General features: G+C 49.7%; 10 protein-coding genes and 2 non-coding genes across 12 annotated transcripts; 3 read left to right on the forward strand and 9 right to left on the reverse strand.

The window, feature by feature from the left end:
- Positions 1-426: 426 nt before the first annotated feature.
- J7337_005456 (uncharacterized protein) lies at positions 427-2,139 on the reverse strand (the record flags this gene model as incomplete). The annotated part of the gene is made up of 2 exons (XM_044823134.1): positions 427-1,102; positions 1,154-2,139. 2 exons carry the CDS (start codon positions 2,137-2,139, stop codon positions 427-429), a joined length of 1,662 nt encoding a protein of 553 aa, XP_044681625.1.
- A 295-nt stretch (positions 2,140-2,434) lies between these two features.
- On the forward strand, positions 2,435-3,148 carry J7337_005457 (uncharacterized protein; the record flags this gene model as incomplete). The annotated part of the gene is made up of 1 exon (XM_044823135.1): positions 2,435-3,148. One exon carries the CDS (start codon positions 2,435-2,437, stop codon positions 3,146-3,148), a length of 714 nt encoding a protein of 237 aa, XP_044681626.1.
- A 284-nt stretch (positions 3,149-3,432) lies between these two features.
- J7337_005458 (uncharacterized protein) lies at positions 3,433-4,249 on the reverse strand (the record flags this gene model as incomplete). The annotated part of the gene is made up of 2 exons (XM_044823136.1): positions 3,433-4,077; positions 4,148-4,249. 2 exons carry the CDS (start codon positions 4,247-4,249, stop codon positions 3,433-3,435), a joined length of 747 nt encoding a protein of 248 aa, XP_044681627.1.
- A 947-nt stretch (positions 4,250-5,196) lies between these two features.
- Positions 5,197-6,708, forward strand: J7337_005459 (uncharacterized protein; the record flags this gene model as incomplete). The annotated part of the gene is made up of 4 exons (XM_044823137.1): positions 5,197-5,271; positions 5,325-5,396; positions 5,454-5,939; positions 6,157-6,708. 4 exons carry the CDS (start codon positions 5,197-5,199, stop codon positions 6,706-6,708), a joined length of 1,185 nt encoding a protein of 394 aa, XP_044681628.1.
- A 635-nt stretch (positions 6,709-7,343) lies between these two features.
- Positions 7,344-7,426, reverse strand: J7337_005460. Its single transcript has one exon. It is a non-coding gene; the product is annotated as a tRNA-His (tRNA).
- Positions 7,427-7,950: 524 nt separating this feature from the next.
- On the reverse strand, positions 7,951-9,717 carry J7337_005461 (uncharacterized protein; the record flags this gene model as incomplete). The annotated part of the gene is made up of 2 exons (XM_044823138.1): positions 7,951-9,646; positions 9,710-9,717. 2 exons carry the CDS (start codon positions 9,715-9,717, stop codon positions 7,951-7,953), a joined length of 1,704 nt encoding a protein of 567 aa, XP_044681629.1.
- Positions 9,718-12,208: 2,491 nt separating this feature from the next.
- Positions 12,209-16,261, reverse strand: J7337_005462 (uncharacterized protein; the record flags this gene model as incomplete). Its single annotated transcript, XM_044823139.1, has 3 exons — positions 12,209-12,780; positions 12,913-15,882; positions 15,931-16,261. 3 exons carry the CDS (start codon positions 16,259-16,261, stop codon positions 12,209-12,211), a joined length of 3,873 nt encoding a protein of 1,290 aa, XP_044681630.1.
- Positions 16,262-17,527: 1,266 nt separating this feature from the next.
- J7337_005463 (uncharacterized protein) lies at positions 17,528-18,016 on the forward strand (the record flags this gene model as incomplete). Its single annotated transcript, XM_044823140.1, has 1 exon — positions 17,528-18,016. One exon carries the CDS (start codon positions 17,528-17,530, stop codon positions 18,014-18,016), a length of 489 nt encoding a protein of 162 aa, XP_044681631.1.
- A 350-nt stretch (positions 18,017-18,366) lies between these two features.
- On the reverse strand, positions 18,367-20,153 carry J7337_005464 (uncharacterized protein; the record flags this gene model as incomplete). Its single annotated transcript, XM_044823141.1, has 3 exons — positions 18,367-19,031; positions 19,080-19,790; positions 19,892-20,153. 3 exons carry the CDS (start codon positions 20,151-20,153, stop codon positions 18,367-18,369), a joined length of 1,638 nt encoding a protein of 545 aa, XP_044681632.1.
- A 1,447-nt stretch (positions 20,154-21,600) lies between these two features.
- J7337_005465 (uncharacterized protein) lies at positions 21,601-22,602 on the reverse strand (the record flags this gene model as incomplete). The annotated part of the gene is made up of 1 exon (XM_044823142.1): positions 21,601-22,602. The coding sequence occupies one exon, from the start codon at positions 22,600-22,602 to the stop codon at positions 21,601-21,603; it is 1,002 nt and encodes a 333-aa protein (XP_044681633.1).
- A 625-nt stretch (positions 22,603-23,227) lies between these two features.
- J7337_005466 (uncharacterized protein) lies at positions 23,228-24,682 on the reverse strand (the record flags this gene model as incomplete). Its single annotated transcript, XM_044823143.1, has 1 exon — positions 23,228-24,682. The coding sequence occupies one exon, from the start codon at positions 24,680-24,682 to the stop codon at positions 23,228-23,230; it is 1,455 nt and encodes a 484-aa protein (XP_044681634.1).
- A 675-nt stretch (positions 24,683-25,357) lies between these two features.
- On the reverse strand, positions 25,358-25,452 carry J7337_005467. The gene has a single exon. It is a non-coding gene; the product is annotated as a tRNA-Ile (tRNA).
- Positions 25,453-26,896: the final 1,444 nt, after the last annotated feature.

Below are 26,896 nucleotides of genomic sequence, written 5' to 3' on the forward strand. Positions count from 1 at the left end.
AAACCAAGGCAACTTTTGAACATGTCTATAAGTCCATCTTCCTCCCACCAATGATGCCCGGCCCAATGCCCATATTCCCCTCCATAATCATACATAAAAAGAGCCTCGTCCCGAGGCAAGCAGAGCGGCGTGGTAGTAGTCATTTTTTGCTGTTTAACAGCCCCAAACCCATTCTCCAGAAAATGCTTGTTTTGCTTTGTTTGGTAATTGTACGTTGTGTTGTGTCGTTGTCGTGGTAGTATTGGTGTTGTTTTTTTCGTGTCGAGAGCCCGCCCTGATATTTTCACATGATAGAAGATATTTTACAGTAATTAACACACATTAGGCGACGCTCCCGTGTTCGCCTTCGATTCCTTCTCATCTCGTAGGTATCCAACAAAGGCAGATCCCCAACCCCTTGACGCCGCGTTAAAATGACTGTTTCCTTTAGTACCAGTCTCGTCCACTCTTCTGCATCTCAATCAGACGCCAGCCCCTTGTCTCAGGGTTGTTGACATCTTCTGGTACTCGTGTGATACCAATGGCGTATGTGACCAGCTGGACCTTGTCCTCCATACCGGCAGCGAGCTCGTTCGTCTTGGCATTGCGGTAGACGTGAACCTCTTGCGTGCGGCAGGTGATGATGAAGACAGGAACCTCACCGGGATCGAGCATGCGGGCTCGTAGAATGTCGACATTTCGAATGTCCAGGATCTTTCCGTCCGACTTCATGCCAGCCTGTAGGTATTGCTTGGTGAGGGCCTCGTACACAGAGTACTGGGCGGCAGAAAGCCACAGCTTCAGTGTCTCGGCGTCACCCTTGACGTAAGCGTCCAGCACCTCGGGAAGAATGTACTCTCGGAGCTCCTGGAGGAAAGGCTCTGTCTGGAAGTTGGGGTCCATGGATCTGAACTTCTTGATGACCATGGCAGTCTCGTTCTCGGCGAAGAAGCCTCCGATGCGGTCGGTAATACTTCGAGCGGTCGATACAAGGGGGTTCTCAGACTCCTCATACTTTCCCCTCAAGCTGAAGAGTCCTTGCACATACTTGTTCTGGTCGCGGAAATCTCGCCAAGCCTCCTTCCAAGCAGCGTCCTTGTGAACGGTAACACTGGTGCCAGCGCTATCTCTTGTTAGACCAGATTCAGATGAGGGAGATTGTAAGGATACTCACTTAATGTCCTCTTCCATGGGCGCAGCCGCCTTGTAACCCCGCTGCTTGTCAAGTGCCTCTCGGCGTTTCCTGCGCTCCTCCTTCTCGACCCAGCCACCGTATCGCGAAGAGCTGCCATCGTCAATGACATTCTTGACATTCTTGTAAGCCTCTGTGTTTCGAATGGGCTGGGTGGCCTTGTCCACAGCATCTCCCGTGACATTAGCGGCCTTACGAACACCCTTGACAACAGAGGTATCCCAAGTCCAAGAAGCACCCTTGCCAATGGCACCAGCAGTGACCTTGGCACCCTTTCCAAGAGTCGAGGAAACAGCACCAGTGGACTTCTCGTAAGCCTCGCGAGCACGTCGCACACCCTCACTCTCAGCGAATTGATTAGCAGACGCAGCGATCTGCTTGGTCGATTCGTTCCATTCTTGCGACTTCTGGAACTCAGTGTTCATGGTCTCCATGAAAACCTGCCAGGGGGTCTTGTCACCATGAGGAGGAGGGGGGGGAGCATCCTCCTTCTTCTTCTCATTATCCTTGCCCTCACCCTCACCCTCGGCCTCTTCTTTTCCATCCTTCCCGGCCTTCTCGCCATCCTCGGTCTTCTTGGATTGCTCCTCCTCGGGCTTGGCCTCAGACTCGGTTTCAGCTTCAGTGGGCTTCTTCTCTTTTGCGTCGGTGGGTGCAGCAGTTGAGGGTTTTTGTTCAGCTTGAGGCTTCTCTTGGTGTAAGCGGCTGGAAAGGTGGAAGAGACGAGATTGAGCGGTATAAGTGGGGGAGTAACGAAGCTCGGCGGGGACAAAAGAAGACCTCAATGGCGATCGAACTGAGCCGGAAAGCATTGAGCTTTGTTGTCTCGCACCGTTGTTGGAGGCATTCTGAGAGAGCTGGGATGCTAATCTTCGGTAGGCGGGAGATCTGCCAGCGGATGAGACATGAGCAGAAGCCCGTGTAAAGGCGAGCTCCGAGGAGGCCGTCTTTCTTGCGAGGGAGTTCATTATTACGACAACAAGCACAACGAGACAAATCCCTCCAGAAAAAAAGGCAGGGCGTGGGTTTGGAGAGATGCCGAGATGGACGGTGGAAGGTGGTGGAATTCCCAAACGAAATTTTGGTTTGCGATCTCGGTCCGGGGGCGGAAAGTCAAGGAAGACAAACACCGAGGCGGCAAAACCTCGGTAGAATAGAGCTACTCCCCTACCAGCCCCGGCCCGTGGGGGACTTCCGCGAGTAAAAATTGCCAGAGGCAGATCATCAATTGACGGACGACAGGTCCAGGCGAATGCGAACAAGATGAGTCGCTCATTGACAAGTCGCCTCGCGGCGCAATCGCTCCTTCAATCCTCCCGAGCCACCGTCCCAAAGTCGTCATTTCAAATCGCTCGCTCCCTCTCCCAGACAAAGCCGAACCGCGATGATAAACCCAGAAGGGCCCCCAGCCGACCCAGTACGGCCTCGCTGTTAGAGAACATCTACGGCCCCTCAGAGACGTCCAAGACAAGACCCTCCCCCAACAATGCCATGGCCAACCTCTCCCAAAGCCTTGTCTTCCAGACACTTGACAAGTCTTCCAACATCGATACGAGCACACTCTCCAGAGACACCCGTCGACAGGCCGAGGCAAAGGAGGACGATCTCGAGCCATACCACTTCCACATCTACTCTCACAAGCACAACACCCACATCACTTGCACCAAGCCCAATCGAGAACCAATTATCTCTCTGTCTGCCGGCAACATTGGTTTCCGCAAGTCTCGCCGTGGCCTATTCGATTCCGCCTACTCCCTCACCAAGTATGTCCTGGAGCGATTAATCCACAACGGCTGGCCCATGAAGATGAACCGACTAGAAATTGTGCTACGAGGTTTCGGTCAGGGACGAGAGGCTGCTCTGAAGGTTCTGATGAGCCCCGAGGGTAAGGTCTTACGAGACAAGATTGTTCGTGTAGCCGACTCGACTAGAATCAAGTTTGGTGGTACCAGGAGTGAGAAGCCTAGACGTCTATAAAAGCCTGGAATTTTAGATTGGAATTGGAATTGGAATTTGGGCACATTTTGGGAATATGTTCACATGAGAATATCACTTCGCCGCGGAGGTTGAGAAAGTGAATGTACTATACTCTGTACGACCTGTACTATACAAATGAACAAGACACAGCTTGCTTTGCTTGCAAGTTCCCAAACGAATGATCTGCTCCTGGACTATAAAGTCTTTGGTATCGTGCTAATCCATTGAAACGATACCTAGAAACGCCAAACTCCACTTAACACCGCAGCCTCACCTATACTCTATTATCGGATGGCCCTCTCAGCTGGTGGTAAACGACGCCCGGCGGAATCGCGGAGGGCTTGCTTACCCTTCCCGCTGCCGCCTCGCCGTCTTTCTTCTGCGCTGTCCCACTCATCATATTCGTTGCTATCGTTGTCTTCCATGAGCAGATGGGGGTCCGTCGGTTTCTTCAACGTATGAGAGCTGTCGTCGTTCGAATTGTCGTAATCATCCAACAGCGCACCTTCGCTGGTGTCGTATTCGGGTGGTTCAATCCAATCTCGAGGGACGACACAAGGGAGCGCAACCCCAATGCTGGCCGCACGGTTTAACCATGCTGGCCCTGACTGTCCTGTAAGTCTCTTGCAAAGATAAGAGGTGAAGTGATTGCAATTCTTGGTCAGAAGATTGTATGAAGTGCCCAGAAACTCCTCAGATGCAGATTGTAGAGTCGCATTAATCTCGTCTTCTGTCGCAAGAGTGAATCCGTGCAGGATCTCGCATCGAAATGTGCCTCCGGGCGGTTCGGTCCGGGGCTTTGTCCAGTATACACCTGTGAGGCCTCTTTTATCATGTCCACCATAGGCGTATTCCCTCCCGTTGATCACGACACCCGAATGGAGTAGTGAGGCGCCCACTGTCCATAATACCGACGATAATCGGCCGGGCTGTCATGCCGCGCGTATCAGTGTCATGCTCATGAAAGCTAGTGAGATGAGTATGAGCGACTTCACTTACCGGCAGCAGATCATAGACATGTATAGTGATCTCAGTTTTGGATAAGGATAATGTTGAGCGGTGAGATCTGCTCACCGAAGAGCTCTTCTTGTGACGCGGCATCATGCAAAAGCTGATACAGACACTGCAACTATTGCGAGTCAAGTGGCTCGAAGCTTTGGGGTTTGCAGCTGACGGGTGAGCGGGGCTGAGCTGGGGAAATGGTAGGCTAATAAGGCTTATATAGTGCTGTAGGTTGGTTGGTGTCCGCAGGCGTCAATTTGGCAAGACAAAGAATCATGGGGCATAAAGAGAAGATGAATATTCTAACTTGAAAGGTTGATGAATAGAAGTGAAGAAGAGGAAACAACTGAAGGAATCGGACTGGGCGGCCCGGCTGAGCTCCCGTCGTTCCTGTCAGATCAAGCCCGGCGAAATCCAAAACCTAGGTACGGCGTAGGTTGCTCTGCCTCTGTCCTACTCTCTACTAACTTTAGGTAACCTCAGGTAACTCAGGTCAGGCATTTCCAAAGACGGCCACCTAAAACCACAGGGCCTGGGCTCTGGGACATACTGTGCCTGTTCACTGGATCCTGGATCCAGGGTCCTTCTGCGCACGGTTTGGTGTACCTTTATGCCAAGCTGCTTTCGTCAGCCAATGACGTCGTCTTCGAATTCCTGCCGGAACTACCTTTTCCCACTATCCGAGAAATCTTGGCACAGCCCAACCTCTCTAAACCCCAGCAAGGTGGGGTCACGAACAAATTCTCATCTCATCTCCCCAAGCTCGGCTCGCGGAAAATAAAAAGAGAAATCTTTTCTCTCTCTCTTCAACTTCCCTTTTCTTCCCTTTTTCTTCGTCGTCGCTCTCGCTCTCGAAGCCGTCCGAGGTTGGCACTAGCCAACCTGAATACTTCACCACGAAGTCCATCAAATCTTCCATCTTCTTCGCTTCTTTTCCTCCTCTTGCACCCCGTGCAGCAAGCTGTGCAGCTCTTGGACACGTTCCATCCACACACTTGGGCCTGGCTTTCTTCGTTCAACGTCGCAACTACGCCAAGTCACGCAAGATGCCTCCTAAGAAGCAAGTCGTCGAGGAGAAGATCCCTCTGGGCAGGCCTGGAAACAACTTGAAGAGTGGTATTGTGCGTGACAATATTCCATCGATGATGTATGCCACGTGCTAACCATTATCCAGGTCGGTCTGGCCAACGTCGGCAAATCTACTCTCTTCCAGGCCATTACCAAGTCTAACCTCGGTAACCCAGCTGTATGAAGCCCCCTCGCCATCCGCCGTCTTTAGTATCGGGGTGCTGACAGCATCAAGAACTTCCCCTATGCCACCATCGACCCTGAGGAAGCCCGCGTCGTCGTTCCCGATGACCGGTTCGACTGGCTCGTCGAGAAGTACAAGCCCAAGTCCGTTGTTCCCGCCAACTTGACCGTTTACGATATCGCCGGTCTGACCCGCGGCTCATCAACCGGTGCTGGTCTTGGAAACGCTTTCTTGTCGCACATTCGCGCCGTCGATGCCATCTTTCAGGTTGTTCGTTGTTTCGATGATGCTGAGATCATCCACATTGAGGGTGACGTGAACCCCACCCGTGATCTTGACATCATCAGCGAGGAGCTGCGACTCAAGGATATTGAGTTCGTTGAGAAGGCCCTCGAGAACCAGAAGAAGAAGACCCGTATGGGTGGCCAGTCTCTGGAGCAGAAGAAGGCCAAGCAAGAACAGGAAACCATTGAGAAGATCCTAGACTGGCTCAACCAGGGCAAAGATGTCCGCAAGGGTACCTGGGGCCCCAAGGAGGTAAGACTTTTTTTCTCTCTATTTCTTCTGCTCTACACATCCTGCTTTCCTGATGACAAAAGGCCATAAGGCCTGAATCTATAACCCAGCTCGTCGAATGCCTCACCTATTAACGCTAGAGGCATTGTGAGATAAACTTTACTCTGATTGCAAATCTTTCACACTTGTTCATGTTGAAGAAGAAATTGTGAGAACCCTCACTGACATTCTCATCCAGATTGAGGTCATCAACCCTCTCTTCCTCCTGACTGCCAAGCCCGTTGTCTACCTCGTCAACTTGTCCGAGAAGGACTTCATCCGCAAGAAGAACAAGCATCTTCCCAAGATTGTCGAGTGGATCAACGAGAATGCCAAGGGCGACCCTCTTATTCCCGTCTCCGTCTCTTACGAGTCTCGTCTTACACAGTTCGAGACCGAGGCTGAGGCCAAGGAGGAGCAGAAAAACGTCGGAGCCGACTCTGTTCTGCCCAAGGTCATTCTTCAGATGCGCAAGACCCTTCAGCTTGGCAGCTTCTTCACCGTCGGACCTGATGAGGTTCGACAGTGGACCATTCGAACTGGCACCAAGGCGCCTCAGGCTGCCGGTGTCATCCACACCGATTTCGAGAAGACCTTCATCCAGGCTCTCGTCTTCAACTACAACACCCTAAAGGAGCTCGGTGACGAGTCCGAGGTCAAGGCCAAGGGCAAGATCATGACCAAGGGTAAGGAATACGTCGTCGAGGACGGCGATATCCTGCACATCAAGGCTGGTGCCGCCAAGAGCTAAGCTCTCGATATCACCAGGCGTATTCAAGTCTATAGAAAAAAGTTAAATGCAATGATGTGATGAAGCTCAACTTTGTGTCCCCATGACTTTGCATTTGTGACGACTGTTTCTAGACACTGAGGATATTTTTCCATAATTTAATCTACCCCATGCCACGTATGATCTTGTATGTGCAGCTTCTTGCCGAGCTGTTGTGACATATTCTCATAGTGGCTGTACGTCTTGGGGTTAGCACGGGATTTGAGGAGACATTTACATCAGTGTCAGCCCTTTCGTTACGTTGAACTTGAAACAGCATCGCTAATTACGTTGTACGGGGATACTCTTAAGCGTTCAGTAGATAATTAACCAAATTGGTTGGACATGATCTATTACAGTTGAGTATTCAGATCACCTAGAGAATATGGTCAGCATACAACACAGTAAGCCAGCTGCATTATCTTGTCTTCGTTTCCGTACGGAATGCCTCATTCTTCTCGACAGCATCCCACTCCACCTTGATGGTCGGTTCTCTCGTCTTCCACGATAGCGGGGTTAAGAGGGGCAGAAAATCTTGCACAAAATAACAAGGCAGCAGAGCAGATCCAAGCCGAAAACAAGGATGATTTGCAAAAAATGGCAAAAGACAATTATTTTGCCGTCAGCAAGACTCGAACTTGCGTTTTCAGTGCTTCGAATGAGCCACAAACTGATGTACTGACCCCTATACGATGACGGCTTTTTTTGTTGTGCAAAGTAGTTGTATAGATCTCTTTATGTACATGGGTCAGGCATGAAAAAAAAAGTATAACGCCATCTTTGGGGCAATTATGTCCCCGAATGTCGACTGTGACTAATGCAAGACGTGTCATTTTCATTTTGATTGCATAGTAGATACAATAAGGTGTGTAATTTGAGGTTTCTTGCTGGGCACCGCGGAATGTCGAGGTGGTATAATAGTGGTATGGCCGTAGCACAAACACGCCTAACTACTATAGACACGCGTGTAAATGAATGGAATAAGGCCTCTCTTTGAGCCCTTGTCCAAGTTGCTTGCTTGTTCTTATAAAGACGCTAGACGTCTTGGCTCGTACTCATTCAGGAACTAATATCACCATGATGCAGTCAATGTGATTCTAAAGTGTTTTTAATTAAATACTAAATTGATTACAAAATTCGCAAGTTCATTCATTATCATGTCTTTTCTTTCCAATCATCCATCATCTATCATCTCATCATCATCCTGCTAAAGGCACCAGGCCCTTAGACTCCTCCATATCGAACACCTCGCTTTCCAAGCTCCTTACGGCCAATGGCATCTTCAGGCCACACCCATCCACGGCTTCTTTTGGCCTCACGCTTCTCAGCCAGCTGGGGTTGAGGGATCCAGGAGTCACGGGGTTGAGCCTTGCGGCGAGTTCCCTCAGCGGGCGCACCGATCTCAGCACGCCAGTGGGCATGGCTGGCGGGTGTGTCGTCGGCAGCAAGTTGGCAGAGACCCCAGAGGGCGAGGCATGCAGTGAGGGGGGTCTCATGGGGAAGGGTTGAAGCATCGCCCTCAGGGGCAGAGGCAGCGAGCTGGACTGATGTAACCTCGAGATCACCGAAGAAGGGAGTGTTGGCGATTCCGTTGCGGACAAGGACAAGCTCAATCTCGGTGAGGATGAAACCATAGCGGCACCCGTGCTCGCGCATGGCGTAGTGTATAGCTGAGAGGCCACGGAGATACTCAACACGCTTGATGTTGCCCTCAACCCGCATGCCAGTGTTGAAGCGGTCGAAGCTGCGAACAATACCAACAACTCGGGCAGTGGGCTTGCCACCAAACATGGCAGCAGCAGTGGCAGACTCCCCGGCAGCGTTGGCGACGAAGAGGAGATCGTTCATGCCAGCAGTCTTGGGAGGCACTGAGAGGTGAAGAGGGCGAGTTGACGACATGGCCAAAGCTGAGTTCAGCTTAGGGAGATAGTACGAGGCGTAGATGGAGTGAAGCTGACCCTCAGTCTCGGGGTGACGAGATGCGAAAGTGGGCTGAGGGAGCAGAGGGGCGGGCACAGGGTTGGTGAGAAGAAGAGAGGCACCGGGGAGAGAAAGAATGGCAGATGCGTTGAAAGAGGACCAAGAGCGAATGTTGCGAACATCCCACCAAAAGTGCTTAGTGGCAGCATCTCGCACCGGGAACGAGATATGGCGGACCAGAGAAGCAGCTGGGTTGGATGAGGTGAGGAAGCTCAAAAGGTTGGTATTGGGAGTAGGGTCCGGGGTGGCAGTGAGGCTCAGAGGGGACTGGGCACGAGGGCTGTAGTCGTAGAAGCCATAGTCAGACTGTTGCTGAGGAACGGGAACGAACGATGGCATCTGACGATAGGTAGGATAGCCATAACGATCGATTGTGGTAGCATCGAGGCTGGAAGCACGGCGTGAGTGAGAGGCAGAGATGTGAGTGGCAAAGTCGGCCGGAGATGTCAGGAGTGACGCAGACAGAGTGTCATCAGGCTGGCTGGAGAAGCTTGTGTTGACTGAGCCAGGAGTGTCAAAGGTGATGGCAAGAGACTCGGGGTTGGTGTAGCTCCTTGAGTGGCGAGCAGGGTTAGGAGCAGGAGGAGTAGTCATGCGATAGTGGCAAGGAGTGGCATCAATATCTTGGTCTTGAGAGCGAATCTTTGGCAGGAGAAGAGGGCCATGCTGGCGAACAGCTGGTGAAGCACGAGGAGGCGTTGTGAGACGGGAACAGAGAGATTCATGATCTGACTCGGCTGAGATGGCAGAGTAGACTGAAGCCTTTGATGATGAGCGAGAGTGGCCTGAGATATGACCAGCAGCAGTAGCTGAAGCTGAAGCATAGGCCATGTCGAGGAAAGCTTGGTCAAAGGGCAGAGTTGACATGGGAGGTGGACTTGTGCGCTCAATAGAGGCAGATGGGAAGCTGAAGTCGAAGGGCATATCAACAACCAGACTTCTTGAGAGCGTATTAGCATTATGTATGGTGGATGGACTTTGGTTGTTGGTGAGAATATCTTACGTGGACATGATGTGGGAAGTATTAGTGAGAGGAGAGTCTATAAGTGTATGTATGAACAAGGATCAAGGAGACCAGCTCCGTGAAAAAGGTCAAGATGAAACCGGAAGTTTTTGCGAGTTCGTTAGAGTGTAGTCTCAGAACCAGCGAGACTTGTAAGTTTGCTGTGAAGCTTTTTGATCTGATGATGTTGATGTTGATGGTGATAGTGATACCGGATCACTATAGATGGAAAAAAGAGGAGAGTGAGGATGATTAGAGGATGATTGGTGAAAGACAGGCCGACGACGAATGATGCTGGATAGAAATAGAGAAAAGAGAACCAGAGACCCAGGGCGAGGCCGTCTTCTTATGCTGTCGATGAAGCAGAGGAGGACAATGGTTGGCGATGGGCGGTTGACGGCTGACGGCTGTGGGCTCCGGCATAGGACCCATCCGATCCCCTTGACTCTCTCCACGAAACAAGAAACAATTTTACGTCTTCTCTCATTGGGAACACGAGAAAGAGAAGAATCTGAAACACGTCCCATCGTCTCTGCAGAGAATTATCGCGGACGCGCTTCGATTTTCGAGGTGTAAGTTGTAGAGGTCGTGATTGGCGGATGCGTATTGACACTGTAAGCGCCCCGCTTGGAGAGCAGAGGATGTAAGTGCAAATGCCCCCAAACACTGTGCAATACTACCCCAGGCGTCATGATCATCGCCAAGGATCATGGTTCTCGGCTTGGGTCTGTCAATGCACGAGCCCGGCCGCTGAATGGCCCAGCGCTTGTGACTCATTTTTAGATCCTTGACTCGGCATATCTAGCTCCCTCTTTTCTTCTCTCGTGGTTCCGTTCAACACCAGAACGCGCCTCTCTACAAGTCGCGATCTTTCTCTCCAGAGCGTGTTCTACACCGAGATCTATTTACTACCGTGTTTTACACCAGTTTCTCGTTGCGAGGGACAACCGTTCGTTCCCTTTTTCAGGGTCATCGCTATGCCCCCAGGAGTCCAGATCTAAAACATTCCCGTAGAGTAGCGCCATAAGAACAGCCCAGCTCAGCTCATACATGGCGTTTAGAAGAGTATGATGTATACGTATGAGTATGAGCATGAGCATCAGCCTCAATCTTTCAACCCAAGTCTCGTCTCAGAATAGAAGCAGATCCTCTGTCGTGGTTTCAGTGGCCTTGGCCCTTGCCTTGTCCGCTGCCGTTAACCGCCGGGCGTTTAATTTATTCAACTGTCTCTACCTAACGGGCGCTTAATACACCCACAGCCAAATTGAGTGAGAGTGTCTGACTTTATTGATGCCTATTAAAAAGCCCATCGTCGCACCATTCTCCGCGGCTACGGAAATTTGCTCTCGGTCCACCAGATTTCTTGCCTCATCTCTCGTCTCTTCTCTTCCCCATTCTCGACTTACACAGCCTCAACTTTTTTCTCTTGGATAGTCAAGCTTGTAATGTCGCGACCTGGCTCTTGTCTCTCATTCGCTGTTATCGACGCGCCAGGATCCCACGCGCCGTCGGCCAATAGACATCGCGTCCACTAACAAACGCGGGAGTTTCTTTGACCTGGGGCTCTAGAATATGGAGAGGCCACTGCGTACGTAGGCTGTAGGTTACCTTAGTGTAGGTAGGTAGGTAGTATCCGCTGCAGACTATCGTGGACGACGGCGTGCTGCATTTTCCCGCGTGTCTTGCCGTTTCTTGTTTCATGTTTCACTCAACTCTTGGCCATTCATTCTCTATCCTGGCCTTAGTCTCTCCCCTCTTTGATCAACGCGACCACGTCCACGCTTGTATCTCGCTCCACTTACCTGTTCTGTAACCCCTACACCTTCGCTAGCCCCCTGTGTTCAGTGCGACAAGTGTCTCTTGTGCCTCTCCGTAGTGTACTTTGCTTCCCGTGGTGGACCTTATGGTGCCAGGTACACACTGCCTCATCATCGTGCCACCACTCGACTCACACTCAATACCCTAGAGCCTCTGTATTTTCTTGGATATAATCTCTGCTTTTTATTTCAATAAACAATATCTGCCATCTCATTGTACTGAGTTGTGTCTGTGTATCTATAGACGTCTATGCCCAACCTCCTTCCAAATAGCTAACTGTATCAGAGTATACCCAAAATAATGGCTCGTTGGTGTAAGATATACACTAAATGCAAGTGACACAATGAACTTTTCTATAACTCTTTCACCAGCTGGGGGTATTCGTCCATCTGTCACATCTCATCTGTCTGTCTGTCTGTCTGTCTGTCTGTCTGTTGTCAATCCACACACTCTCTCTGCCTTACCAGCCCCCCTCCCTCCTCGCTTCGTGCAACTCATGCAAATCGGCTTCAGCTTGGCATCAAGCACTTGTGCTTCACCACCACTCGACGCGTCTCTTTTGTCCCCCATCGCCATATCACGCGTCTTGGTGGTGTTGTATGTAGGTATGCATATGCTTGATATTCTTCTCATGGATTGGAGTTCCCCGGTATCGTATCCACACTCGACACTACCCTCCCATCAAGCCTCGCTATTATCCCCGGTCTCACCCATCTCGACTTCTTCAAGCTCCCTCACTTGTGATGGGGCTGGTGTTCTAGTCCCGTTACCCACCACTATCGTATCAGGCAACCTCACTTTCCGTAGTGCTCTCAGCATACCATCCAGCTTCATCCTCTCCTGCACTACCATCCCCCTTACAAATTCTCGGATGGCGTGGCGGCCCATCTTCTCGTGCAGTTCTTGCCACCCTGCTAGTTCTCCAGCCACTGTCTGTTGTGTGTATCTAAGTTCCCTCGCAAGATTCGCGGCTTCTTCCCGAGACTTACGTGCTCGTTCCTCTTTTTCATCATATAATCGCTGTCTTGTATCATCCAGGAGACCCAGCGGCCACCTCGACTTGTTCAGAGAGTTAAAGTTTCTGTCGGCCTCACGCTTGGCCGCCCTCATCTGTGAAATAATGGAGGGTGGCCGAGACAAGGACGCCAGCAGTGCCTGAACCGTAGATTGCAGAGCCAGGAATGACGAGTGAAGGTTTGCTTGCGCGTTTGACTGGGTGGGGACGATGGATCGCACATACGTCTCAAACGCATCTATGTATCTCGGAGGGAGGAATTGCAGTGTTGAAACAGCTCGATGAAGCAACACCGAGGAATCGTACATGTCTGGTCACCCGTTAGCTCTCATAAATCCATTGGGTCACGATGTTCGTCCAGTGTACGTACCTGCTGCGACGAGTCCGAGATTATTGGCGCGTCTGGTCGCACTCTTAGTCGAGTAGTTCACGCTCCGTATCATTTCTCGCGCATGATTGACAAACTGCTCCACCTCCCTCACGTCCTCCACCGGTTCATATTCATCTCGCACCTTCTCTGCTCTCGCTTCTGTTTTGAGGAGCGTCCGTTGCTCCATCATATCCAATTGCAATTCTGGTACCAGGAAAAACTCCCATAACATCTCGTGCGTGGCGAAAGTTGGGTGCATTAGCATTATCTTCAAGAACCAATCTGCGCGAGCTTGCATGTCTCGCAGAATGGCCCGCGATGGCTTCGACGGTATTTGGAACGGAGAGCGAACATCGGCGAGTGATGGTATCCACGAAGCTGGGTTTTCAAGCGCCAGAAGAGTAGGGAGATGCTCGAAATCAGAGAGCGAGCGACGACTCGTTGTCACCGTGTAACTATCATGGTCTGTCGGGGCCGCTGACTTCAACACCAATCTCACCGTCGCATCTTCCACGAAGAATGCCCTGACCACACCAGTGATACGTGCATCTGGCCCAGGCGGCATGCTAAACAAGGCGAGATCATCGATCTTGTTCCGCACGTCGTCGTCCTTCGCCAGTTCAACTGCTGTGAGGCCTCTAATCTCCTTTGCCCCTACATCCACTCTGGGATCGGCGAACAGAGTACGGACCATGTCGTATCTGCCATACTTGCTGGCTACCATCAACGCTGTGAACCTCTTATCGTTCGTCGCATTGACGTCAACATCGCAATATTGCAGTATGTTCATAGCAAGACTCGCATTGCCGACAATGTGAAGCAGTGTGTTGCCCTTGTTGTCAACATGTTCGTCAATATGGAGTGGCATTCCATCATGTTGCGCTGCAGCCGCAGCGTTGAGCCCAGCTTCCACCATTTCTAGATAGTTCTTGTGATCGTAAGAGCGACAAAGAGCGAAGAGCGGAGTTTGCCCGTTCTTGTCTCTTTGTCGCCAAGGTATTAGGTGCCCGATCCGAGCGATCAAAGCCGGTGCATTGAAGAGGTAATGAGCACAGCTACGTCCCCAGATGTCTTGCTGCGCCAGATATGAAACTAACTGCTCAGGAGTTGTCGAGGTGATGATAAACCCAAGTGTCAAATCTATAATTTGAGCATTGCCTAATTGTATGGCAGCACTCAGCAAGGTGGTATCTTCGTTGTTCATGTCATCTAGAACAAAAGAAGGAGAGAAATAATCGGTCAAGGAGAGCAAGTACTTGAGCGTCTCAGCACGTTCAGCTTGGATGGCCATCATCAAAACTGATTCTCCAAAGGAATTGTTTGTCTGCGACAATCGATTCACTGAAATGTCCCCTTCCAGAGCACTGCCGATGGTCCCAACGCTCCCTGTGCGAGAGTGGAATGAAACCTCGGAATCGCCTGATATGCTTCGGGTGTCCATCGCTACCTTCTTCACCCGTCGTATTGGTATAGAAAAGTCGTGTGCGTGTGTTTCGTCCTCACCTTCTGCCTGGAAGGGGAATACATGGCTCAGTCCCGAACCGTGAGAATAGTGTTCATAGGGTGACGGATCGTTAAAAGAGAGACGCAGTGATGATCTTCTAGATCTTGAAGGACCTGTTGATCTCGTGTCATTTTGGAGATTCAAAACTGTAGATGCTCGACGGCTGGACGTAGGTGATTCTGATAGCTCGTCATCATCAGCAGCCCCTGAACCAGGTTCCATTATCTTTTTGAGGTCGTCCAGAGTCCCTGTCTTCGCCGCGTCCCACAGGGCCTTGTTTCTTCTGCTGGCTCGCCGTAAGCCGGCCGAGTCCAGAACAAGATAAGCCAGCACTGCCTCGAATGTACTGAGCGCATAGCCCAACTCGCCGCTGTCTACGTCGTCTATGAAGATGAAATTCCTGACGTAAATCAAGCGGGCCTGTAACTGCTTGACTTGTGATCGGATGACCACATAGAGCAAGAATGAGACCAAGGTATCCGCGTTGATAGTCATGATGGGTTTCTCCTCTGATGCATCAGATGAAGCTGCTTGAGGTTTCGATGAATCCGTCAAGCGGGACACAATCTTGATAGTTGATAATAAAAGATCCAGCATGACCTGAGGGCAAGTGGCTGCAGATATCTTCTTGAATTCCTCAACAGCCGGTCCTAGTTGAATGATGAGGTCATGCTTCGCCTTCGAACCGCCATCAATGGCAATGCCCAGTTGCGAAATATCGATAAACTGCATCTTCCTGATTTTTGCTTCCAATTCGAGATCATAAGGTCTCTTCAGTGCATTGAGTCTCGGCCAAAGTTGACTGTGAACATTTTCTGTGACATAACGCTCAATCAGTTTCTCCACCAGAGGACCAGTCAAATCAGTCGTTGCGCCAAGAAGAGATAGTTGTTGTTTGTCGACCCCTTGGAAGAGGTCGATCGCAGTTGTGACTGCAGTTTCAAGAGACGCTCTCATGATATCTTCATCGTCCTCAGCATAGAAATTCTCCGTCACTGGCAATCGACCCTCATCGCCCGTGCTTGCCAATGCGCTATTGGAGCGCGCTCGCCTTGCAGCATTGTTGATTGACCCATTCGGTGGAGGATCTGGGATGTGCTCGGCTGACGGGGGAGGAGGTAGTGGACTTCGGAAGACGTTGCTAAACTCGACGAATAACTTTTCAAGCCCAGGCTGCATCTGGCGCGCAATCATTGGGAAATTGTTCAGGAGGTCGTGAAAGCTCTTGATGTCTTTCTTTCGAGGAGCCGTGTTTTCGATCGACTCGGCGTTTGGTGTCTGCTTCTGATCGGGAATTCTACGCTTTCGTACACCGGGGACCAATATGGCTGGTGTAATCTTGTTCTCCTCCCAGACGCCCACAAGGGGTCTCGATATATAGTAGAGAAGCCATTGCCGTGGTTCGAAGACGTCGGGGTAAAAGACGATGTCGTTCAGAAGCTGGGCCTGGGCGAGTGTTTTGAAACCTATCCTCGGTTAATAATGTAGCTTTTCGCCAGTTCTTGGCTTCGCACCTTTGTTACTGTAAATGAAAGCGTCCTTGATGACCACACTCTTGCCATTCAGCGTTGTAAACTGCTTTGCCTTTCCTCTCACCTCCCTCAAGTTCTGGGCGCCATCTTTGCCTCCGGCGACGCCATTTGGAGAGGGCACACGAAGAACGTGACTGGCGAGAAAGTCCTCCGATGCGATGACCTCAGCAGGGGCGCTCCCGCTCTCGGTCTCGCGGAATGTGAGAAGCACATCCGTTGACGGAACCAGTAGGATGTGGTGATGTACTGGGGTGCACTGGCTGGGGAGGGAGCTCTTAAAGAAGGCGGCCAGGAAGGGGTTTAGAGGTTGCATTCATTCGACTTGTGACCGGCCGTCTCGAAGCTCACTCGACCTCCCTAGGTCGCAACGTTGAGGATGGTATCTGGATCGAGTTTGGGTGCCGTTTATATAGATCGCGGACGGACCGAGCGGGATGGTGACACATGCAGAATGAATGCTGTTCGATCGTGAGAGATTATTATCGGTGAATATAACTAAGTCGCAGTAGCACTCGGGCTAAATTTCATGATACGGCGATGAGGCATTCGACGGCGATAACGATGGCGATAGCCCACTTATTGGTGGAAAGGAGCTATCTGGATGAAGCGTATGACGTGAGTGAGGTTGTAGAGGAGATGTGTCTTTGTCCTGCACGAGTCGGTAATTGCTGGAAGAAGCTGTAGCGAGCGAAACGCTTGGCTAATACGTAAATCGTCGATCGTGATGTAAGATCCCTAGTCGAGATTGTCGATGTCTGTTGGGAGCTTCAAGAGGGTGCGCAACAGGGCACGTTGCGATCACTTCAACGAGATCGGCAGAAGCTTAGATGTACAGGTACTCGAGATATGAATCAACTTGGTGATATATTGGTGCAGAATATAGGAAGAACATGTACTGGAACCCAGCACTGTGGTCGCCCGCCAGCCCGCTCCCGAGCTCTCCGCACGGGCCCCTGCAGTTCCCCTGAACTTGAACCGGGGAATCAATAAGTCCGACCAGGAATGAGGTATCACATGTGACTGTGAATAGCATCATTGACTGACAAGGAGATTGTTGTACCACATTGATATTGTTATAAAAGTTACGGTATACGTCTCAGAGTACCGTATTGAAAGTACCCTGATCTTTTATTACCACTAAGCAGCATATAAACGACTTACTTACCATGGACAATACCAATTATGAGATTCTCCATACGATGATGGATTGTAGTCGACATACAGAGCAGGCCATCTTGATTTACGTTAGAAGAACGACAGAGCAACAAAACTCTTGCCCTTACAAGTTTATCAAATGCCAATCTTTGTTTTTGAACAACTTCTCGTCTTTGACTGAGTATAAGGTGAACAAGTATCTTGGTGAGAACAAAGAGAGTTGCTCATTTGAGCCTGGTGAATTTATTGATACAAAGAAGACACTTTAATGTTCAGTGTTTCTATTCATATGAGCCATTGATGAAAGACGTGCCCATCTGAACAGTAAATGGAAATGTTTCTCATATCATCTGCCTATCTATATAACGGACCACGACTCCATGATATACCAAATTCCGTTAATTTCGACTTACAGATGATCATGATGTCTCACAGCCACAAGCTCTCAAGCCCAAAATTCAACACGCTCAAGGTCTCTCTCTGCGACAAGTTTCGCTCACTGTTCGGAGACAAGAATGTGACCTTTGGTCCTGATCCCCCAGACTCTTACCCCCTCTGCATCACTCATGATCTTGTCAGGTCTGCTATAAACGTCATCGCCGACAGGAATATTCCATGGCCTATTGATCCCGAATACCGTGTTGAGATGGTCATGGTCAAGGTTCCACTCAACTTCTGTCCCCAAAAAATGATTAAGGCAATGCCTCTTGATCGCACTGGAAGATATTCCTATGCTGCTGCTATTGCTAAGGCAAGGTTCCGACGAACCCCAGAGCACCCTGGTGGTGAGCTCGTTGCGCTCGCCATGGCGGACTGGAATGAGATGGCTGTGGGCTTCAGCCTAGAGCCTAGAGAGCATGTCTCTGTTGTCCCCCTAATTGATCGTACACATAAGAATGAGGGAACTAATTAGACCCGGCCAGAGATATCGTTTCTGACAGTATTCAATATGGCAAGGGCTAGACAAAAAACGAAGCAATGGAGATTCAATCTATATATATATATATATATATATATACAGCTTTTCCTCTTTAAAACTTTACACTGACCCTTCGTGATGAGTGATACTATGTGCTTTCTATATTTTGGCAATGATGCCTCGTCCTCTCACTCTGAGAGTGCAATTTTGTAGGCGACCTACATCAATGTACAACATATGTAGGCAGAGAGGCCAGTTATATTTGATTGCAATCGTAAGGTAACTAGGTATCATGAAAAACCCAACGTCGCAAACCGACAGTTCAATAATTTCACTGATTCAAATCAGAACCAAGCCCACACCTTCTTCCACCAAGGCGTTTGGCCAGGGACATCCCTTTCTGTTGGGCCACTCTTGTAATCCAGATCCTTTCTTCTGCCACTGACGAGATCGATGCTGTAACTACGCTTGAGAGGATCCTTTCCGCGCCATAAAAGCTTGCAGAATACGTAAATGATACCAAACAATGGCACCAGGATATAAGCATCCACAAAGTTTCCAGCATTGAACGGCGATAACGTAGTCCACCCTTGAACCAAAGCCAAGAAGATGCAAGCCCCAAGGCCAAACCAGGCGAGGTATGGGAAGCCGAGTGCCTTGTACGGAAGCTCATCGAGACTGCGACCCTGAGTGACCCAGGCACGACGGAAGCGGATATGGATAAAGCAGATGCTGCCCCAGACAAGGAAAGCACTGACACCAGACAGGTTGACGATATAGCTGTAAGCCTTGGAGGCACCAGTAGAGACATTCATCATGGAAATAGAACCGACAGCATTGGTGATGAAAATTGCCCAGACTGGAACACCTCGGCTGTTGGTCCAGCCAAATACCTTGGGAGCCTTGCCAGACTGCGCCATATAGAAAACAGTTCGAGAGCCAAAGTAGATGGATGAGTTAATAGCGGACAAGCAAGTCAGAAGAATGAAGGCATTGATAAGGTGGACGCCTGGGCCTTTGTTAGTATCTTGCAGGAGAGAGAAGTCGATGCACATACCTCCTTGCCATCCAGCATTCTGAATCGCAATGGTCATGGGACTCTGGAGAGCCTTGGAACCTCCATTCACCAGTCCCTCCGCGTTAGCAGGGCAGGTGATTCCGAAGAAGAAAGCTGATCCCATGTAGACGAAGATAATACGCCAAAAGACCTGCCGAATAGCCTGAGGAACTGCCACACCAGGATTTCTCGTTTCTGTAGCAGCCACAGCGATAGACTCAACGCCGGAGTAGAATGTCGAGCAGAACACAAAGACAGATGCAACGCCACGGAAGCCATTTCCGTTGAAAGCTCCCGGGTCGCTCCAGTATTTGAAGCCTACAGATCCATGCTGACCGACCAAGCCACCAGCGGCGTAAATTATGGCGAAGATGAAGTACGCTGTTAATCCGAGGAGTTTCATAAGCGCAAGCCAGAACTCGGCCTCGCCAAAAGCTTCAACACCCAGAAGTTGGAATCCCATGAAAACTGTCCAGAAGATAAGGAAGTAACCCCATAGTGGAACGACGGGTCCCCAGTAAGTGAGAATACTGCAGATGACATTGTACTCGTTGGCGAGGACAGCGGCCCAAATAACAAAGTAATTCCAACCTACGGCGACAGAAAAGGACTTGTCTACCATGCGTTCGGCGAGAGAGATGAAAGAGCCTCCGCCAGGGTATAGTGTTGTCACCTCGCCAAGGGACTGCATAATACAAAATGCGATGATACCTGTTGAGAATTAGCATTGGGTTTTGCAAAGACCTGAACACTGAATAGAACCATCTGGTGCCATATCCTCTTCAAGATCCTGGGAGCAAGGGGCACCATACCGACAACACCAAATCCAATGAGCAATGCAGCCGGTCCTCCGACATTCAATGCACCACCTGCACCAACAAGAAGTCCGGGTCCGATGATACCAGCCAAAGCCATCATAGACAAATGCCGATTCTTCAGACCACGCTTAACGCCAGAATCCGGGTCTATAGACTCGGCCTCTTCTGTATCATTCAAGCGTCCAGAGTCATAGTTATGCTCAGAAGGACCATCGCCAGCGACGACATCCTCATCCTTATTGTGGTTGAACGCCATACTGGCAATGACAGCCTCTGCAGACAAAGAGGGGTGCGAATCAGAGGTGACCGCCAAGAAAGATAAGCTGTTGATATATAGACGCAGCCGCTGGAATGGGAAGAGGAAAAGTGTCTCGGGCCCACGGAGATGTACTGTAAAAGGCTTGCAAGAAAAGTCGAGATAGAGTAGACGCTAGTTTAAGAGGCGACAAGATGGCAATTATGCCATCATCAAAGGGCCCGCCAGCCTAACGTAGGCGAGCGTAGGGTTCTGCATCCAGGAGTAGGGATCGACCCGCTCTTGATGGGTTCTTGAGAAGCTATCCTCGTTGGGTCTTATCTGCTGGTCATGGAGGTTGGGATGGCAGCGAGTAAGAGTCCTGTGGTACCCTGAAAGGATGGGTATATTCTGGACCTAGGACTCAAAGAACCCTAGTCTCACAAGACAGAGACGTGTGACTGCATAGTTATGCATCTTGTTCTGTAGTTTTCATGTCTCTCTTCAATGTTGAGGATCTGCTGCTCTCAGGTCCCTTGTAAAGACCCCCACACAAATCTGTATGTGGCTTCTTTGCTTTTGGATCTATCGTTCTCGAATGCATTTGTGGCGTTCTAAACCTGGGGTTCTCTAGTTAAAACGCAATAAACACTGCTGATCACGACATCAAAATATCCCGCAGGAAGAGTTTGCAAACCATAAAAGTGGTACATCAGTGGAGATTTAGAGGTTGCTAGCGTCAAGTACTGAAGCATTGGATCCTTGAATGAACCCGAGAATGAAGAGGGCGCTGTAAGAGGAGTTTAGATCTCAGCCGTGTAGAATAACCTAACTATAAGACAGAGGCTGTAGGTTATTCGCTAGCCAAGATCTTGTTCGTTTATGCTTCAGCTAAAGCAGCCCTGTTCAATTGTGCCATATTTATCCGTTATGACGATTCTCAGCCAGAGACAACGCCAACGTGTGATTTTCATTTTTTGATATCCAACATCCAATCAAATTCTCTTTCTGTCTTAGGCTGTCTAATTTAAATGTCAAGCTTTTCTATATCTCATATGCCGAGCTAAGCTGCCGCCGATTGCCCGGACTATCGGCGCCGTTGGCTCCACATCGCCGAATCCGAATGGGCGGGCCGAATCCGTAATTACTAGAAAACAACAAAGACCAATAAACATAGAACATTAGAAATCGTGGTTTAGACATAGTTGAAAGATTGGAGAGGTAGGGCTGACCTTGAAACATAAGCTTGCTTTGTGACTACAGCCAGTACCTTTGACGATTGCTTTCCTTGGGGGCTGGGGATGAAAAAGGAATTCATTTGGTACATAAAATAAAACAAAATACAATAAAATGAGAAGAAGAACGAACTACAATTGGCCTACGCCTAAACTGATGCCCATTGCTTCTGCAAACATGCTCTTGCTTCTCGGATCTCGCTTCTCAGATCTTGCTCGTCTGTATCCTCATTTTAAACCTCAACATCACCGAGTATCTCCTCAAAAATCTCCAAATTACCCTCACCTCTGCGATCATACACAGCAAACCAAATCTCTTCCCACCAGCCACCTTGAAACTCGGGCTCTTTCAACACCTCCAGCCAACAACGAGCGACCTCCTCCGGCGGGTTTCTAAACGCGCCGCATCCCAAGGCACCAAGTACAAGCAAGCCGTGGTTTCGTCGTGCTGCCATTCGAAGGCATAATCTCATCTTGAGTTTGGTGAGATCGCGATCAGCACGATGTGCGTAGGTTTTACTGGTCACAGGACCTTTGGGTGTATTCAACACAATGTCCCTGACGGGGGGTGTGCGTAGGGCTGCGATACTGAGAACGCTGACGACGGGCAAATTCTGGGCTTGAACGGTAGGCATGAGAAGCCGGTGTCCAGTTTCCTGGTCGGAGCGGATGATGACAACATCAGGGGTGTAGATGCCCATGCGTTGCCTCCATGGGTAATATCTTTTGTGTAGCGAAAGATACAGCGAGCTTCGATAGCATAGCGCTTCTTCTTGAGCACGCGCTCCTTTCAACCACCCTCCACCACGGCTGACATGGCTTGCCATATTCAGCACCGCAACACGACCGGATGCGGGTCCTTTGAGATCCGCAAGTTGCATAGCCGCGTTGAAGCTGTCATCGTTGGAAATCCTGATGATCGCTTTCCCTGACGGTGTCCGTCTGGGACATTCGGCAGCTGTAAGCGGTGGTAGTTGGTGGATCTCAAGCTTCTCTGATCTGGAGGGGTCGAGATTCGGCAACTGAGAAATGATACCAGGGAGGACATCCAGCGTTTCCTTTGCTGTAGCTGCGAGCGCGGCACCACGTCTGTATGGATCGTCTTGTCTACTTCTGCGAGGATATGGGTGCTGGTTCGATGAAGCCCCTCTTGCTTGAGATGTTGAAGCAACTGGTCTTGATGGTGTGGACTTTATCCACGAATCAAGCGTTCGCTGACCTCTGTTGGACGACATTATACGACAGCTTTTCTGGGTTTTTGATTCGGGTTAATTTGAGACGTTCATTGAAATTCGCTGGTGGGAGTTTCTTGCAGGTTGTGAGTTTCAAGATGGTGACTGAGTCTAAGGTATGTCCGTTTGTGAGCTCAGATAAAATACTAGGCAACAGTGGCCCCAACTAACACCTATTCACCAAAAAACTCCAAACGACGATAGAGTCACGAGCCTGAACATAAACACAAGGAGAATTTGAGTTGCCTGTGATTGGTCGACACATCTTTCCAGGAGTCATTAGGTTTTACAGATAAATCATTTTATAGCCTTGACCCAGTAACGACCAATAAATGGAATCCATGTATTCCAATAATAACCACAAAAGAATCAACCATCAAGTCTCTAGCCAGACTGAAGTCTCGCTAAACTTAATCAGTAAGGCACAGATAATTCATTTTCTCATCCATTCACCAGTAACGTAGGCTTTGTGCCACAGAAGCCAGTAAACTCATTCCCTAAGCCTCGTGTTCACAACACATACGGACAAATATATCTTTACACAGGGTTTTGGTCCAAGCTCCATCCAGGGTATCAAAACATCCAGTCATATGGTACATATTCATACAAATTTCAAGTGCACATGCAATCACGCAGGTGTCTTGATTGCTCCCTCTGGGACCTCATCCGAAGCCTCAAACTTTCGGGGGATAAGGCCATCAGCATCATTAATGGCTCCCTCCATATTGTCCTTATGGAACAGGAACAGCCCCTGAATTGCCGCTGTGCTTGTGTGACGGTTCGATGGCTTGCCATCAGGCCCAACCCCGAATAGACCCAGCTTCTGGAGCCTGTTGAGAAATCGTTCTCGGCCGGAATGATCTTTATCGACATCTCCGTAGAATCGATCCCACATCTGAGCAGCCTGGAAGTGTGTAGCCTCGCCGATGCGAAGCATCAAATCTACACGGCCAGGTCGGATGAGCGCAGCATCGAGACGGTCAACGTGGTTGGTTGTCAGGAACGCAATGCGCTCCTCGCCAGCAGCAACACCATCGAGAGCGTTTAAGAGACCGGAGAAGGTAACAGTGGCACCGTTATAACCATCAGAGTCACGCTGGCGCCGGTTCACGAATGCTGCGTCTGCATCTTCCAGCAGAAGCAAGCTCCTCTTGGGAAGTTTTGTAAGGAGATAGGCTAGCTTATCATCCGTCATGCCCATCTCGCTGAGGTTGATCATTGCCACGCTAAAGTCCAGCTCCCCTGCAAGGGCTTGAATAAAGGATGTCTTTCCACTGCCTGGAGGACCATACAGCAGATAGCCTCTTCGATATGGAATACCCCGATCCACATACCATTGTTGCCGATTCAGGAAGTCTTTTACGTCACCCACGATACTCTCTTTGACGCCGTCGTCCAGGATGACGGAACCCAAAGGTCGCTTCTTTCTTGGATCACCCAGCGGTACCCAGTCCATTCCTCGAGCCGAGTACACAATAGTCTTTCCCTCATTCGCCTTGGCTGCCAACTGATGCGCCTCGCTGAAAACTGACTCGAAAACATGTCGATGCGCCCATAACGTAGTCAATTGAACAATCTCGTGTGGTTCGCCAGTATTCATGTTCGCCGTATTGTGCTTTTCTCTGTTCACGGCAATGTACGCATTGCCGAACTTGACGATATGTCGTCCGAAGCCTGGCTGTAGGAAGAAGTGCGCATTCTGGGGTCCACTAACCCCAGCCGTTCGAGATGCAGTCGTCGTCGTAACAGAGAGATTATGTATTCGTGTGAGGCGAGAAGCAATGAAGCCTGGGTGTTCGCGAGGCTGTGACAGCCATGCTAAGATCCATGGGTATGCAGGATCTTGCTTGCTGATCTCGACATTCACGAGTAAGCGACGACGAGCTGCTCCGAGTGCAGAAATTGCGCCTTTCCGTGCAAAGGCAGCGACTGCTCCCAGTGATGCAAGACCGATTCCACCAGCGAAGAGCGGATTCTCGAACAGCGCGTTGATGTTGAGCCCTGAAGTTGCTGCTGCGGGTGGTGCCGTTTTTTCGGCGTTGGGGAAGCTTTTGAGAGCTTCCTTGAGGGTTTCCTCGTCCATCTTCGGCGAAGGGATGGCTAAGTGAATAGTTTAGAAGATGACACTGAGCTTTTCACATTGGATCTGGTCGGCAGAGCCCGCGAGAGGGCATCGGTACGATTAGTTGGCAATGTTATGGGGATGCTCGAGACGATAATGAGCTTTCTCGGCGACCCTCTTTTTTTCTATGTCGTTGCACGTGAACGAGATCTAGTTAATCTTCACCACCGGCAAGAACTGATGTAACATATTAAGTGTGAAAAGATAATCAAGTAAAAGTGTCAGGGTCAATACTAAGTTTCAGGATGTGTATTCTATGATCAAGTTGTGATTGATTGATAATTCATAGATAGGTAACATCCTGCCTGGTTAGTTTTATAAGACATTGTCTAGAGAGTATCTATCCTATGAGATTATATACAGCCTGACATATATATAAATATATATCTCTAGATTATATATATATACAGGCATAAAAAGCGATAATATAATATAGATTAATTTTAAAGGGTTATATTAAGGAATTTATTTTTATATATATTTAAGATTTATAATAGCTATCTTGATTTAGGGTAGGTAGCTTGACTTTGCTAAACGTTCTTGAATATAACATCTACTACTATAAAAATCATCATACCCTTCTAAAAAGATCAGCAAAATGCAAAAAATCAACAACTGATAGGCATTGGAAGACAATGCTCCCGCCAGGGCTTGAACCTGAGACCTTCGCATTACCGAACACTCGGATTGAAGTATTAGTACGACGCTCTAACCAACTGAGCTACGGAAGCCAATCAGCTGTTGTTGAAGGTCTTCCTGCTTCTGCAAACTCTAGAACGATTTTGCACAGCTGACTGACGATAAGCAGCAACTCGTTAGCTAATCCAACGTTGTGAGTGGGGTGAGCTTCATGCAGTTCTGGAACCTCGTAGCTTAGGCGGGGTTGAAGGACGGATGGAGGGACTGGTGGGGGTAAGACCTCGAAGCCACAGCTTCTCTTTGTATGGACCAATGCCTCGATGTATTGTATCTTCGGGTGAATGGACCTTGACTGCTTCACCAGATCCGCTGAGGGATTAGACTAGGTACTCAGGATTGTAATTGGGTCCCCTAGCTTTCTTTACACGCAAACTGCGTGACGTAATTATTGACAAGTGTATGACCATGTCCAACTGGCGTGGCATGCATTGTCCTGTCGATCAAGCAGAATTTGCAAAATCTGCATTCGCCATTTCTGGGCTGGACGTTCGGTATCAGCCGGGAAGGAATGTTGAAATTGGACATTAAAACATCAATTCGAATTGCTGATCCGAGTTTGCCTCGTCATTGTCATGATGAATAGGGAACTGCGGTTCGGTATTAGATCACCGAGATCATGTTTGGTTGACCACCCCACAAGATGATGTCGAAGCTCCACCAATTCAACTGCGATCATGATTTCCAACAAAGATTACTCAAATTGAGTGTAATATGAATGATATTGCTGGGGAGCACGTTTCAACAATGCGCAAACCTTGCAGTGAACGAGAATGATCGAGAAATGGTTGTCGTCGGCAATGCAACCGCGGCGGCGCAATGGTTCATATAATTGGCCTCAGCTTCGTGGCTTTGGAGATTTGGTCCAAGAGCATCAGCGGAAGTTAGCCCGGAACATCCACAGCTATGGGTTATGGCGGCATTCCAGCCAACCGTGATGCTCACGATATCCAAGATGCGGGGAAGATGGGGTCACACGAGAATCAGAGTCAGTGTATTTGCTAAGAAGTGAGAGTGATGAGCCCGATCAATGGTCTCCAAGGGACAGGCCGTCCCGCATGTTCCCGTCGAGTGCCCCGAAGCATCGGCTGTGGTAGGAATAGCTCTCGGCACAGAGGGGAGGAGGCTGAGGAGGGAGGGCATCATATAAGTCGGCTGCCCCTCCCCCCATGTTGATGTTTCTGATTTTTGAATCCATTACCGACATCATCGCTGGGTCGCCTGTCTAACTGCCAAAAGTGTGTAAGTCGCATCACTCTCCACTGTCACCTACCGAGCCCAATCCCATCCACTGTATTTGCTCGTCAACGGCGCCGCTGTGTCGGCGCCCCCACTTTACCACCGAGCAGACGCTTAACAACGTCAGAGAGCTCCCGCTAGCTACCTCGAGTGAGCTTGCTGGGGGAGCGATTTTCTGGACAAAGTCTTGGTCTGACGAGGATGTGTGAACCGGGCTGTCCTATAGCGGAGACGAGGTGG

Source organism: Fusarium musae, chromosome 4 (genome assembly GCF_019915245.1).
Source record: "Fusarium musae strain F31 chromosome 4, whole genome shotgun sequence".
Classification (NCBI taxonomy): domain Eukaryota; kingdom Fungi; phylum Ascomycota; class Sordariomycetes; order Hypocreales; family Nectriaceae; genus Fusarium; species Fusarium musae.